Raw genomic sequence first — 15,132 nt, forward strand, 5'->3', positions numbered from 1 at the left:
CGCCTGTGCCACCTATTCAGAGTGGGCAGTGAATATGTGGCCAACTCCATTCTGAGTGGCAGAAAACTGGCATCTAAAATCTAAATGGATCTGGGCTCATAAGATCTGTTTAAGTCCCCAGTGACATACCAGCCTCTCTGATCATAACTTCCTGGCCACCTTTGGGCCAGAGCCATGGGACAGAGCCATGATGGCAGCATATAGCATTAGCAGGAGGACTCAGGAGGAGCCTGAGTAACCCCCTTCCCCTGATCTATCTGTATTTCTGTGTTCCTTTTTGTTAAACATAATAAATCACCTTTTACTTAAATGACTAGTTTGAGAGAGCTAGTTTTCCCTTCAGCAGAGCAACTGCAGGCCAGCCATGGTCACTGGGATAGAAAATTCAATATTAAGACTGAGATGAGTCCTTAGCAGGTGGGGAAGATTTAAGAGAGGACACTGGTGCTTTTCCCAGTGGCCCCACCAAAGGCTGTGCAAGCATAAACACGTTGGCTTCCTGCACACATCACCCCACCAACCCGGCAGCTGTCCCTCCCCACTTCCAGCCCGTTGTCACTATTGCCCCTGCCTGTCCCGTTCCCCTGGGACCATGCACCACCATCTTCGCCCTCTCTTTCCTCACATTTGAGTCCATAAACGTGCCAGTTTCTCTTGCACGGGCCTCATCCACTGGCCTCTGCATCTCTAACACTACCGGTCCTTCTTCCTGTCAGTCAAGCTTCTTGGAAAAATAACCTACACTTTCAGTCTTTAATTCCCCACTTCCTAGTCACCTGCTAATCCACCTGAACCTAGATTCTACTCGACCCCCCACCTCGCAACCACCGAAGCTTGTCATACAGCTCACACCGCTGCATCTTAAATTGTCACGTCCGATAGATTCGCCTTTCCGGCCAGTCCTTTCCTGCCTTGCTCATGGCTCTCATCTCTCCCACTCATCATGTAGACACTGGCCCTCAGTGCCTTGGTCCAGGCTTGACTTTAAAAGTACAAGTTTTCAGAACTGGTTCACTCACTGCAGAGGTTTTAATTCCCACCTGCACCTGGCCCCAGTGTCTTCTCCGAGATTCACAGCCCTGTGTCCAACTGTCTAGTACCACACGACCTGTAAGCACTCAAGTGAGTTCTCTTTCCCGTGTCCCGTTTCTGACACCATCACCCACTAAACCAGACATACGAGACTCCTCCATCCCTCTAATCACGCATCTGCTTCTTCCTCCTCCACCGCCCGCCTGCAGAATAAAGCCCAACGTTGTTATCATGCCCCCCAAGCCCGCCACCTTCCCAGCTTCCCGACTCGCTCCCGCACAGCGTCTCCCGGGGCATCGGGCTGTTTGCGGTGCATCGCACGCCACCCTTTCCACCTGGACCACCCTCTGCTCCTGCTCTGGCCCACAAAGCGTCTCTGGAGCTCCCTGTGTTGTGCCAGCCGCCCATCCTTTCGGCTCCCACAGCAGCGCCCTGCACATAGTGTTAATCCAAAGCAGAGTTTACCTCATTGCTTTGTACGGTTGTCCTTGTTGCTGTGTCCTCCCGAACAGCAGTGGCCTCACGGCAACCACCTTCACACCCACCACGTCAGGTCTGTGCCCGGCTTTCGTCCAGCCATTCCTGAACTGCATTAGGGCTTCACCCTGCTCAGTTTTCCTAATCCTTAAGTCCTGTGTTCCTCAGGATTCTTGAGTTAATTAAGTCTTTGTGAAAAGCTGTCTCTTATCCATGATGTGCTCGCAAATCAACTATTTCTCACGTGATGTCAGGATGTCATTTGTGGGGACAGAATTAGTATAGGAAAGTTAAATCTTTTATGTAAATATATCAGAGGGTAACAATGAAGTTAGCAAAAACCGGTAATCATAAAAGGGTATATTTAAAAGAGAATAGAGCAAATAGTTACATCACATGGCTCGTGAACATATACTCTCGATAAGAACATTAAGCAAATAAATCCTTGTAGCTGGGGACAAAATTTCCAGACCTGCCACGAGATTAGGACTTTAAAAACCCATCTGTCCCGTCACCTAGGCAACTGTGAAGATGATGGACTCAGTACAAACGTGCTGCGGACTCAGAGTGACCAGTGATAACGCTGCCACTTGGGCCACAGATGTTTGAGAAGAAAAAAGCACATTTCTAAATTGGCATGTTTCAATAGCACCTGTGTTGCTTTCAGTGGGTGTGTGAAAATAAAGTGTTACAAATGGCAAGAAAAGATTGCACACTAGTATAGTAAGTTAACTGAAATTTACACTTACTCTGCAAACGTCAACTATTCTAGTTGTAAAAGTTAGTTCTTGTTTCTGAAAATGATCTTAATAGGATGAGGAAAAATATGCCAAGCAGAATGTATCAAAATAAATATTTATTCACATTTGAAGCTTTATGTACACTTTTAAAAGCGAATGTGCAGATGAATTACAAAAATCACCCTAAAGTCCTTCCCCCAAGTACAAATGAACGTGAAAGATCAGAAGTGCCACCACCACCAGAATAAAAGGTCTGAATGAATGAACACAAGCCATTATTCTGAATGTCAGGCAGAGTTTCCTGTATAGTTACAGCCCCAGGAAGTGCCAGGAGGCCAAACACGTCCAGAACACTGCGTTTCTGCCTCCCCTAACTTACCAAATACACAAATATGCTTCCATCTTTTCGTCCAGCCAGCAAATGAGAATGTGTTCCTGACCATTTTACAAAAGACCAGCTCTGGCCAGAGACGGGCGGAAGAACAGCGCAATGACCCAGAAGTAAGTTCCACACGGCGACCGTCCCAGAAGTCAACACCGCCGCTGCAGAACTGTCCCTCACGTCGCCTTCCAGGAACCTGACGCCAAGCACAGAAGACAGCTCAAATCACATATCCAAAAAAAATGTTTTTTTGTAGGCCAAAACCATGCTCCCTGTGGCCACAAGAAGAAAAACTCCCGGAACTACAAACGCCTGTCTGCGATCCTGGGCTGCTGGCTGCTGTGCTGAGGGGTTTCCTGCGGTAGCACAGCAAGTGACACACAGGAAGTGATGGATGAGCATGAGGTGTCATCCCTCATGGCTCGATCACCAGCGCCCCGCACAGCGCCACCGACAGACGGGCCTTCTCGCAGTCGGCGGTGACTGCCCATGTGATGGAGGCCACTTAGATGTCACAGTAAAGAGACCTTCCTAAAGTACACTTAGAACTTAATGGGAAGAACATAAAGTATGAGGTTTCTTATTGCAGAAAACACTAATTACCGTTTGTATTTAAAATGTTTTCGTTATGGGAAAAAGCATGGCTTGAATACACATAAGACACCTGTCCAGCACCGGACAGGTGAGGCTTAGGACATAGGGAGCCAGAGGTGTGACTCAGATTTACTTGACGCCGTCCTTCACCCACTTCCTAACTTCGTTTACCATCACCTCCAGTGTTTCCTGTTTCCATTCATCTGAGTGACACAGAAACATATGGTCTTCACGTCTGCGTGAGTGCCTTTCAAAATGTCACACTCACTGGCCAGCAGTCACACACTTGCCTTCCAGTCTGCCCTCGGGGAAGACAGTAGAGCATCACACCCACATTCAAGGTCGTCTTAGGGTTAATCGCAATCAGCTGAAACACAGGGCTCCCCGATGGCTCACTCTCTTTGGCACAGGGATGACTCAGGACGACAAACAGGAGCCCCTGATTTAGGAGAAAAGGTTGTAAGCAAAGAAATCACCCAGAGGATGCTGGGAAAAAGAATGGGCTGAAGAACCAGGGAGATGGTCCGCTCGTGGGAAGCTGGGTTTCCTCGCCGGCTCCCCGTTTCTCAGGCTTGGCCCGGGGCTCCCGATAAGTTATCAGCGGCCTTCGCAGGCGTGAAGCCAGCTAATGCATCCGTGTCCCCCTCCCCAGCCAGGGAAATGCCAGCACAGGGAGAGTCCTCAAACTAGACATGCTCATTTGTCATGCAGAACACACTTTCACATAAACACAATCTTACAAGTGGTGACGGAATTTTAGGCTGGACTACAGTAGGTTATTTATTTACATCTGTAGAGTAAGGACACCAAAAAGAGACATCATCACAAATGGTTGTTTCTGTAGGAAAATGTGTTATGGATCTGTCCCAGCTTTTAAATTACATGTTCTAATAACATTATTGTGTGAAGACATATGTCACATATCTATACACGCATGTCTACATGTATGTTACGTGTTAAAAATAATTGTCTTTGGGGGTGAAATGGGGAAAATTATATATACGGCCATCTTAGAATTAATAACATTCATTTCTCCTTTATACCTTTCCAGAATGACTGAATTTTTACAGTGAGAACGGACTGCCTTTATAATTAGAAAAGAGCTGAGAGTCAAAAAAGTGTTAAGTAGGGGTTGGCAAACTGAGTCGAAGCTGGCTCGACGCTTATTTCTGTATGGCCCATGAGCCACGAATGGCTTTTGCATTTCAGAATGGTTGGGAAAGAGAGAGAGGAAGAATATTATGTGACATGTGAAAATCACAAGAAATTCAAGTTTCGGAAAGTTCTGGGGAAAGGTTCTCGTCTGAAAGGTTTCACTGGCACGTAGCCGCACCACGGGTCACATACTACCTCTGAGTGAGTCTGGGCGACAACAGCAGAGTGGACTAGGCACGACAGACCCTGTGGCCTGCAAGGCTGGAAATATTTACTACCTGGCCCTTTACAGAAAACGTTAACCGATTCCCGCACTAAACTGGGAACTGTTATTTCTAGAGGTTGGCTTCACGGGGAACTTTTACTTAACTTATCCGTCTCAGTGTTAAATGTTTGAAAAGCAAATAGGTATTAATGTTGCAATAACGAAAATATAAATTATTTAAATGCAGTCTACTAGGTAGATTTAATACTTCCAGAGATGAATTCAACCGCCTTACTTTTGAATGAAAAGTGCCTCGAGACCATGTGACAGGCTACCTGTGACCACACAACCTTTGAGTTCGCTTCACGGATGCTGCCGGGCTGGGAGAGATGCACCTTTTGTGTTCAGAGCCTCTGGGAGCCGATGTCCACAGTGCTGAGTTGGCCACCACTGCCTCTACTCCTGGCTCAGCGGTGGACACACAGGCAGTCACCCCCAATGCCTAGACAACTGCTCCACCCTGTCCATGGGCCAGACCGGAAACCGGCCTAGTTACACGGACTGAGACGCAAGGTTCATTTCTCTAGGCAGCGATCCCCAGCCTTTGTGGCACCAGGGACGGTGATCTTGTGAGTATCTAACGCCTGATGATCCAAGGCGGAGCTGAGGCGGTGATGCCAGCGCTGGGGAGCGGCTGCAAATACAGATGAAGCTTCGCTCGCTCGCCTGTCGCTCACCTCCTGTGCAGCCCGGTTCCTGACCGGCCAGGTACCAGGTCTAAGACACTAAAGCCTAATGGAGAAACACGTCCAGGAACATGTCCAGGAACATGTCGTTGTTTGCTCTCAGGCCAGTGGGAAAGGTTCCTGTCTGAATAACCTTTTTTGTCTCTGTGCCAGTGAAACCTTTCAGACAAGAACCTTTCCCGCAGTTATTCATTCACGTCTCAAATGGCAAGGTGCTTGGGAGCCAGCTCTGATAACGGGCACGACGTTCCTCGCTGCAAATTCACAGCTAGAAGTAAATGTCTGCCCCCAAGTGACAAGGCCAGCGACTCTACTAAGCAATCGTATTGCACCAACACTTACTTTCACCCATACATTTCGAGAAAGGACAAACACTGCTATCTAATTTTGAAAAAATAAGCAACGGAGGGGTAGGGGGTCAGCTAACCCCTACCTAAGGTATCGTGCTCACTTAGTGAGGCCACAAGTGACACACTGAGGACACACAGGGGCCCCGGATCGGCACTTACCATTTCCGAATAGGCTTTGTGACAGACGGAAGCTTGGTAGGAATCGCCAATGTGCATCTTTTTCAGGAGCTGACCCGTTTTTAAATTCCTTAGACACCAAAAATAAATAAGCTGATAACACTCTTCCAGCAAAGTGGTTCTCACTAATATTCTCTTATTTATCACAGCATCCTTTAGGAGGGGACCAAGGGAACAAACTAAGGGACAAAGTACCTTCGTTTTGTTTAGTTATAGAAAGAGCTAAAAACAGAACTATTGTTTAACTTTGCCAATGGTTTAATGTGATAGTTTAGCTTTAGAGAGAATCTGCTAGGCCATTAGGGAGAAATCTGCCCAAATTCCAGGAGAAAAGGTTTCCACTCTCTCATTTTACTTAGTCTTGAAATGAGGCACATGGTATAGCTCTGTCATTATGAGTTTGTCACGATTCCTGTTATGCCTAACTTTTCCATGGAACACGATGGTCGGGAAAGCAAATTTGGTCAGGTGAGAGACACCACCTAAAACTGACATATAATTACGTCTCCCTGGCATCTGCTCACGTCAGAGCTGGACCAAGGTAATGAGAGAGAAGGGAAGACTGAGCCGGCGTGAACAGTGGAAAAAGGAAGAGAGGAGAGCAGAGGGCGAATATGAAAAGAGGAAACGGAGAGCGTCGGACCCGCTCCGTAGCTTCACTGAGGGCTCGCCACACTGACTGACAGCTGTCCGTCACGGACGCTCCGTAGCTTCACTGAGGGCTCGCCACACTGACCGCTGTCCGTCATGGACGCTCCGATGAAGAACGTCCCACTGCCTCCCACTGGCCACGGATAAAGTCCGAGTTACCTTTCACTGCACGCCGAACCCTCATGAACGCAGCGCTGCAACGCTGAATCACTCAGGGCTCCCTGAGTTGGGGTCTCGCTGCCCGCGCAGGGTATCATGCATGTCCCTGGCTCCACGCCTCTGTTCCAGCCGCCCCTGCCACAGCCCTCCACATCACCGCCCTTTCTCGCCCCCCACTGACTAGTGCCCACCCGTTCCTTTCGGCCCGGATGACGTCCCGCCCCCTCCCAGCTGCATGAGCTCATGTGAGATTCCGTCCCACCCCGTTTGCCCGGTCAAATCTCACGACCAAGGCCACAGGTACTGCCCCCATGCCTCACGTCTCATTTGCTACACACTTAACAGGGTGTGAGACATTCATTCAACAAATACATCTGAACTTTCTACAGCCCAGGTACCATGTACAAAGCTGAACACAAGCTAAACTCTCACGTAAGGAGGCGAGGTTCTCCTGATGGGAAGGGACCTGGGGTTAGTGCCTTTCCCCGAACCCCAAGCACTTGTCCAGATGTCCGCCACGTGGACCTCGTGTGACCTGTGAAGGAGTCTGAGGGCCCGCGGTCAACTCTCCTTCAGCCCTGCTGGTGGGGGCCTCCTCCCTCTCCTGGCTGCTGCGGTCACTCTGTCCATCGGCTCTCTGAGCCAGGAGGCCAGAGGCATTCAATCACGACGCTGGCCACCCCGCGTGCAGACGGGCCCTGCTCTCCGACTAGACGCCTAAGGTTGAGGGGCTCGCCTGGTGCTGAACCCCAGTACCTTCTCCCTTTTCCTCACTCTCCAGTGCCTTCCAATGCTTGTTTTTTTTAGCCTTTTGTCCAGAGTTTACAGTTATTTTTGGTAGGAGAGCTGGTCTGATAGAAGCTGCTCAGTCGTTAACCGGAAGCAGAACAGTTTTTGACAGTACCACCACATTTATTTTAAAATAGTCTACTTAGACTAATCTTTTTCACGATGTCTGAATATGATATTCTTGTTAAGACAAGTATATGACGCCTGACAGTAAACACACAAAAATACAATCATACTTAGAGTCTCTGATTTTATCTTTACAGCCTTGTGACATGAGAGGCACGTCTTACATTACGGATGAGGAAACCGAGGACCTGAGCGGGAACTTACCAAATGACAATGCTGTTCGTTACGGTGGTGCTGAGCAGGGCGTCCTGCATCCCTTGAACCTCGACGAAAGTTAGTATAGTCTCTTCGGGGGGCATCAAAAACCGTTTTTCTTTGCTTCTGCATTTAAAACAGTATTGAAAACCAGCACTTTGTACCAAAGCGGTTTCTAAGTAGCCCTTCTACGTATTACTGAACTCTGTGTAATAAACCTAATACCACAGAAAAGTGTCAACCAGAAAACATGTAGCCTAATTAAACTATCTGTAATGAACAGATATTACTTTAATATCATCTGCCTGGATATACTGCAAGCACCTTGAATTCATCGTAGCCAAAATTACACTCGCCAGCTCTCTCCTGAAATCTCGTGTTTCTTTCCACATTCCTATCTCAACGAAATGTACCACCATCTACCCAGGTAACCAGCCCAGAAACCTGGACCCTGTCCTTGTCTCTTTCCATAACCACTCAGTCACCGAGTCCTAGTGATTTCATCACGCCCTCTCCCTCAGGCCTGCCGGCCTCTCCCCATCTTCGTTAACACTTTCCCAATTTAAGCAAACAGCTCTGTCTCTTGTCTGGATGACTGCGAAAGGTCGTGAGTAAGTAAGGCAAACGAGGTCCATGCCCTCGGTTATTTGGAAAGACAAATAAGTAACCTGTGTAGCGAAGTGTAATGTGTATACGGCAGACACAGAGGATGCTAAGGGTTCTGTTTTCCACGTGCTGGATTTGGGGTAACCACAGCAGGTGTACTAAGTAGGCCTGCAGGTCTAGAGGCTGAGGAAGGGCTGGGAGCTAGACACGCATGTTCCAGCAGCCGGCCACTAGATGGCGACCGAATGAATGGAAACCAAGCCTGTGGAAGGACGAGAGTGTCAGGGTCTGAGGCCGTGGAACCCATAAGGGACACACAGCGATCAAGCCAGAAGGAAGGACACGCCCTGCCGGCTGGGCCTCCCCTGCACTGAGTTTCTCCCAGCTGCGCCCAGCTCCACCCCTAAACTTTTCCGCATGCCAGTGCCCAGCGGATCCTGCAAAGCCACACGACAGCACAGAAGCCAAGACGCTGTGGAGCCGACCTGCTCTGACACCCTGGGGTAAAATCGCTCTTCTCTGACGTCAGGGGCGACCAGGGTTTCCTTACCCTCCGTCCTCCGCGAATGTCATGACTTCGACCTGCTGATCGCAGAGCGTCCCACGGCTGCTGGCGAGCCTCCTCTTGGTCAAGCCGAGCACGGCTTGTATGTGCCCAGAGCTCAGGAGCACCTGCTTTCCGCTTTCGCCATCCGAGGGACAAAGTAACGCCCTGAACCCGACACAAGGAGAAATGCAGAGAAGCCGAAGTGAGCCCTTAACAGGGAAGGATAGGGTTCAAGTTTACACAGAAACTTCAGTCCTGGAAGTCATTCTAATGATAGGTTTTTCTTTAAAAAAACAAATCTCCTTTTAGACCTAAAGTGACATTCTCTCAAGACCCAAGTCTATGCTGTAATTGGCACTCAGAACAGGCTGCCAGCGACAAAGGTAAAAGGAAGGAAGAACCAATCCTTGAGAATTGCACACCTGATTTCTTGGATTTCCAGATTCCCCAAAGCCACACACACGAGGTCGCAAACGTCGGGCACGGGAACGATCTGTAACACCGGAACCTGGATGAAACGAGCCACAAATGTATTCGCTCGTTTCCTTTTCAGTTAATCTACATTTTCCAAACTTGGTTGCATCCCTTTCTATTCTCGCTGTCCCAGGGTGGTTTCCCACATCCGGACAAATGTGAGGAGGGTCAGCACACGCCCCCTTTGATGAACTGTCAACCTAAACGAGCGTCTGCTGCAGGGGGCGTTTATTCCGTGCAATCTCCACCTCCAACAACAGAGGGGAGTAAGCAAATTCCGGGAGGTGGATGAACGGAACGTTACGCAGCCATTTAAAATAAGTCTGTCCCCTGAACAAGCACTTGAGTGCCACCATGCAGAGGAGGGCTAGAGAACAAGAACGAAATTTGCTAACACAGTAGATCTCAAGTGTTCTCGCCAAAAGTTAAAATAAAGAAAGGAAAACAGGTAACTGCGAAGGGCTGGATGTGTTGATGAACTTCATCGTGGGAGTCTTCACAGTGTGTACGTGTATCGAATGATCACAGTGTATGCTTTAAATACTTCACAATTTTATTTGTCTAGGATAGCCTTAATAAAGCTGGCAGGTGTACAGGGGCTCACTGTACAACTTTTTGTACGTTTGAAAATCTTCATAATAAAATGTTGGGGAGGTGTCGTCTGTCTGTCCCATCTTCCATGGTCACAGATCCCGTTTGTGGTAAGCTGCCCACCTACATTATCACGCAAAGGACTGCAATGACCTCTTCCGGTTCTCAGGTTTGGACTCACCTCTGTGAAATGCCAGGAATAGATTTTTTCCCACTGCCAAGTATCCAGAGGTTTCCAGAGAGAAACTGCGTATTCACAAGCAGTTACGATACATGGCTCCTTGAGACCAGCCACATCCCACCACAGGGCACTCACGTCCACGGCACAGGGAGCTGACGGGTCCTGACACAGAACAGCGACAACGGTTAGGCAGGACAGACACTCAGGGTCTCTTTCGTGAGATGAATGTGAAGAGGGATGCATTACGTGGGTTAGATGAAATACCAAGTAAACATAATTAAAGTTTTAGGCAGGTCGAAATAAAAAGCTTTGTGGGTCTTGTAATTGGCCATACACACTCATATCATGATGTAATTTAAAAGTACAGCTGCGGAATGGAATAGATTCGGATTTAAGCACAACAGACAGCCCATAAAAACTTACCCATTTAGAAATTAAACATCCCAGGGAACCGCCTGTGGGTTGAAACAACATACTATCGCCACACGAACAGCAAGGAGCACGGCAGGCACCCAAGCGCGCAGCGTGTGGCCAAAGCGAGGTTTCCCCAAAAATGTGTTATCGCAACAGCATTTATCAAAAAGCAAGAAAGACCAAATAAAGCAAGCGGCTCAATAAAGTGAGAGAAAGAACAATGGAAGACACACGATGAAACACAGAAGTTAGTAAGGACAAACACAGAAATAAACCAAATAGGAAACAAGAAAACCTCCACTGACGATCAATACAACCAAAAAGTCGTTTTTCTGGAAGACCAACTGAATGGGCAAACGCCTCAAGTTTGGTGTGGGAAAAAAATATTTTTAGGAATAGGGGCTGGAGGAGGGAGGCTTAACTGCGTACACATGGACAAAAGAATGGCAGATACACACACAATGGCCTGACTATGAATGTCTTCAGGGGATGACCTCAAAATACAAATACAGGTAAATATCGTGAAAAACAAAGAATCTAAATCTGTTCTTCTCAATCTGTTCAACAAAGTTAATTGGACGGTTTTCTATTAAGAATGAGAAGCCATCTCATTAAATGATTCTCAACTTCCCCATCAATCCATTACATTCTTCCCATGTGACACACAAGACAGTATAAGGTAAGCCTTCTGACCTTTAACCTTGAAACCAGTTGCAGGTCGCCCGGGACTACGCTGTCACAGGCAGGAATGTCTGCTATGCCAGGCTGTGGGGACAAAAGTCGCACCGTTAGTCTACACTTCCTGTGCGCTGTCCTCCTGCATCGCAATGTCTAGTTCGTGCTTTATTTCCTCATACGTGTTGTTATCGCGTTGTCTATTTTAGGTGGCAAACTGCTTCACTGATGACAAAGAGAGAAGGCCGCCCCCATTTAAAAAATCTATTTTTTAATTCACCTGAACTTCCCCAGAATGAACTTAATGCTCACAGTAAAATCACGTCAAGGAGACGTGTTAACAAACACCGAGGAGCCACTGCGAGAGGCGTTGGGCTGTCCATGTTCACTAAGGGACTTCGTTCCTCCAGAGGGCACGCCACATAGGAAGCGGACTGTACCTGTTGGACAGAATGCCGCCGCGGTTCCGGGCACACGTGTCCGGAGAACTGACTGTCTTTGAAAGTGAGCGACTCAATGGGCGGCAGTGTTGCTCGGGGCCCAGAAGCACAGTCACAGGAAGGCCGTCCTGGCGCGTGCAGGCTGCTCTCTAATTTTAGTGGGCTGGTGAGAGTGTCACACTGTCTACAGTCACCAGCGAGGCTGACTGTGGCTCTCGAGTGAGAAAGCGGGGGTGTGGAGCAGGAGTTCCCAGCCACGTCCGCTGCCACTGTGACACAGTGTGCCTGGGAGCCAGGGGCTGGGGTAGTGCCTAAGATGGGGAAGGCGGGGGAACACGCGTCTGCCGCCGGCCTGTTGTCCTCACCGGGCGTGATGGTACTGACGGGCGTGAGCAGTACCATGGACGAGGACAGGCCCTCCTGAGCCTGGCGTGTGCACCCTGGCACTTCGGGGTGCGCTTGTCCCGGCAGAGCAGCCGGGCCCTCCTCACAGTGCCCCGTGTCCAGACCGATCCGTTCAGGGGCCAGCCCCTCCGCCGCCGGGCACCGCCCCGCTCTGCGCTGCCGTCTTCCGGCCATCCTGCATCGCAGAGGCTCGATCGGCCCCTCTGAGCAGCGCTGCAGCTTTTCGAGCTTAAGAGGTCCGAAGTCCTCATCGGGTAACTGAAAGTCTGTGATTTTCAGGAAAGACAACAGCTGCTTCGACCTTAACACTGCATCCTTAGGAGACGGAACACTGAAATCGTCACCATCCGAAGCTGATGCAGCATGATCGCTAGAAGGAAGGGGGTCCGCTTTTTGACGGCGAATTTCCTTTCCTAAAATAGAAAGCAACGATGAGGAATACCCAACAAGGAACGTGAACGCCCAACAAGGAGTGAGTCCCCGAACCCCGGCAGAGAGCATCGTGTTCATTATTTTTCCCACCCGCCATGCTGCAGCCTCGGTGAACAGCGCAAAACTCAGCCACTGGTGGGCGGTGGGCCAGCTGCTCCCTCTGCAGCACCCGAACCGGCGTGGTGCCGCCAGCATCAGCTGGGGGATGGAAGATGGTGGTCGGGTCACAGCTCGGCCACTGGTTTGCTGTTACCTGGGGCCAGTCAACTCACTTCCTGTCCCCTTGTCTCTCCTAAGGGAACTGGACTCAAAGTCTCTAAAGTCCTTTCTGCTCTCCAGCTGATTCCAACAGGCTACAAGAGGACAGCCTACAAGATGCTGGCTCTTCTCATTTAAGAGAACTCGGCCCCCTTTCCAAGCAAAGTTATTTACTACCCTTAAAACGACTGGACTTCTATCCCATTAGAAATGTAGCTGCAGCCATCACCTAATAAATAGACAAACCGTGGCACGTCTCTACGACGCAACAGTGCTCAGCCATAAGAGAACGGAGCACTGATACATGCTACGAGCTAAGACATGGAAGGTCACATATTGTATGATTCCACCGATATGACATATCCCATGTATGTAAATCCAGAGACAGTACCAGCTGGTTGTTGCCAGGGGCTGCGGGGAGAGGAACGGGGCGTGTTTCATGGGTATGGGGAGACAGAAATGTTTGGGAACCAGATCAGATCATGGTTGGGGAGACAGAAATGTTTGGGAACCAGATCAGATCATGGTTGAGCATTCTGAATGTACTAAATGTCACTGAATTGTTCACTTAACTTAAACTGGTTATTATGATGCTATGGGAAGGTCACCTCAAGAAAAAAAATTTTTAATGTGGCTGTAGATTATTAAAATCACAGATGATTTTAAAGTATATAAAAGAATGTCTCAAGCTTATTACTAGATGATCCTACTTTAATTAATTGTAGCTCATAAAGCAGAGCCTGTGTCCACGGGTAGAGAGCAGCTGGCTACCTGTTTTTATAAATAAAGCTTTATTGGGACACTGTCACATTTACATGTCATCTGTGGCTACTTTCACACTACTGAGTAGCTGTGACGGAGCACAAAGATGCTGTTTACCGTCTGGCCTCCTATGGAAAGTTTGCTGGTCTTTAGCGTAAAACCACTGTGAATTGTCTAGTTTTTATGCTTAGTGGATCAGATATGATAACTCCTGAGTAAATGAATACAAGTTTAAATTATAACGTGTCACTTTGCTATCCTCCAAAATCTTGTGTCCCACACACCTCAGAGAGACTATATTAGATATTTTATCCAAAAAAAGCTGCTCGGACCTGTTTTATCATGTGATCATTCCTGAGTTTGTCAGTGACCTCCGGCTCTGACATGCATTTCATTTCACTTCAAAAACACTTCCTATGTTAGTTCTAAAGCTTCTGTCCATCGATCAAGATTATGTTGCACCTGAACAAATACTAACTTTAGGTAAACAGCCAATACGTTTCCTTCTTAGCGTCAAATTTTTCAACCACGTTAGTGAACTCTGACACCACGCAGCCAGGTTTGAATCCTGGCTCTGACATGTCAATGAATGACAGCACTTCAACCTCTTTGTGCCTCAGTTTCCTCATCTGTATAGTGAGGATGAAAACAGGCTACTTAACGCAGGGTTGCTGTGATGATTCGACAAGTATCTGTACATTTAAAAAGTGCCAGGCACATAGGAAGTGTTTGCTGCCATCATCGTCCCCATCACCCCCCACGCCCCGATTTACCTGTGACCGTCTTCTTACCATGGACAATTGCTTTTTCATCCTGATCTTTGTGCACAGCGACGTCTCGCTTGGGCCTATTAGCACCTGATGTCCCAGAAGAGTGCAAAAGTGGTCCCTGATGATCTAATGTAGGGGTGCAGACTGACTTCCTTTTTCCTCTGCGTCTCCTACCAGATGGCTGGGTAACCGCCTTCTCAAAGAAGTCATTTTTAGGGGGCCCAGTGGGAGAGCTGATCTCAGTTGCTGAGGGAAGTTTCTGAAAAGGACTTCTTGAACTTGGCCGTTGTGGGGATGGATCAGACATCCTAATTTCCCTTTGGTTAGTTTCTCTATTGGAAAAGTTCACGTTTGTAGCAGCTTCCTTATTTGCATTTTTAAACCCTTTCTTTCTGACACCCAAATGACTCTGAATGACAGCCTCCAGGGCTCCCTTCCTCTGGCATCTTGACATGCGTCGTGTTATTCTAACGTAATATTCTGCTGGGAAAAGAAGGCCTTCGAGTGCTGTGCAAGAATGTGTTTGGTTTCCTGTAGGAACAGGAGAGATTCCTTCTAGGCCAAGACTCTCAGCTCGACTGAGACCTTCGTCTTCCTGAAGACTTTCAGTTCTGCCGACAGGAGCATTACTGGAGGATTCTGGACACTTCTCTGTGCGGTTCTGTTCTTTTAGGTGTTGGTCATTATTTGCCAGTAAGGTATCATAAGAGCGTTCATCTACAGGATGTACATCATCTGCCTCTAAGTTAGGGCTTGTAGGCAGCCGGCCGCTTGCACCCGAAGCTTTATTTATCTCTGG

The 15,132-nt window shown here is 48.4% G+C and overlaps 1 protein-coding gene across 7 annotated transcripts in view; it reads right to left on the reverse strand.

The window, feature by feature from the left end:
- Positions 1-2,348: 2,348 nt before the first annotated feature.
- PALB2 (partner and localizer of BRCA2) overlaps positions 2,349-15,132 on the reverse strand; it is an 18,288-nt gene continuing 5,504 nt past the window's right edge. For 2 of the 7 annotated variants that reach the window (XM_023520096.1, XM_023520099.1), the window contains exons 5-14: positions 14,355-15,126; positions 11,707-12,524; positions 11,285-11,356; positions 10,178-10,339; positions 9,354-9,439; positions 8,935-9,096; positions 7,788-7,904; positions 5,841-5,928; positions 3,516-3,664; positions 2,349-2,827 (exon numbers count right to left, since the gene is read on the reverse strand). In XM_023520096.1, the coding sequence (XP_023375864.1) occupies positions 2,620-2,827; positions 3,516-3,664; positions 5,841-5,928; positions 7,788-7,904; positions 8,935-9,096; positions 9,354-9,439; positions 10,178-10,339; positions 11,285-11,356; positions 11,707-12,524; positions 14,355-15,126 (2,634 nt within the window). In that variant the 3' untranslated portion in view covers positions 2,349-2,619. Of the gene's footprint in view, positions 2,828-3,515; positions 3,665-5,840; positions 5,929-7,787; positions 7,905-8,869; positions 9,097-9,353; positions 9,440-10,177; positions 10,340-11,284; positions 11,357-11,706; positions 12,525-14,354; positions 15,127-15,132 lie in introns of those variants that run through there. The other 5 variants (XM_023520097.1, XM_023520098.1, XM_011374435.2 and 2 more) reach the window with 5 other exon arrangements.

The sequence above is a fragment of the Pteropus vampyrus genome, unplaced genomic scaffold, assembly GCF_000151845.1.
Source record: "Pteropus vampyrus isolate Shadow unplaced genomic scaffold, Pvam_2.0 Scaffold247, whole genome shotgun sequence".
In the NCBI taxonomy this organism is placed as follows: domain Eukaryota; kingdom Metazoa; phylum Chordata; class Mammalia; order Chiroptera; family Pteropodidae; genus Pteropus; species Pteropus vampyrus.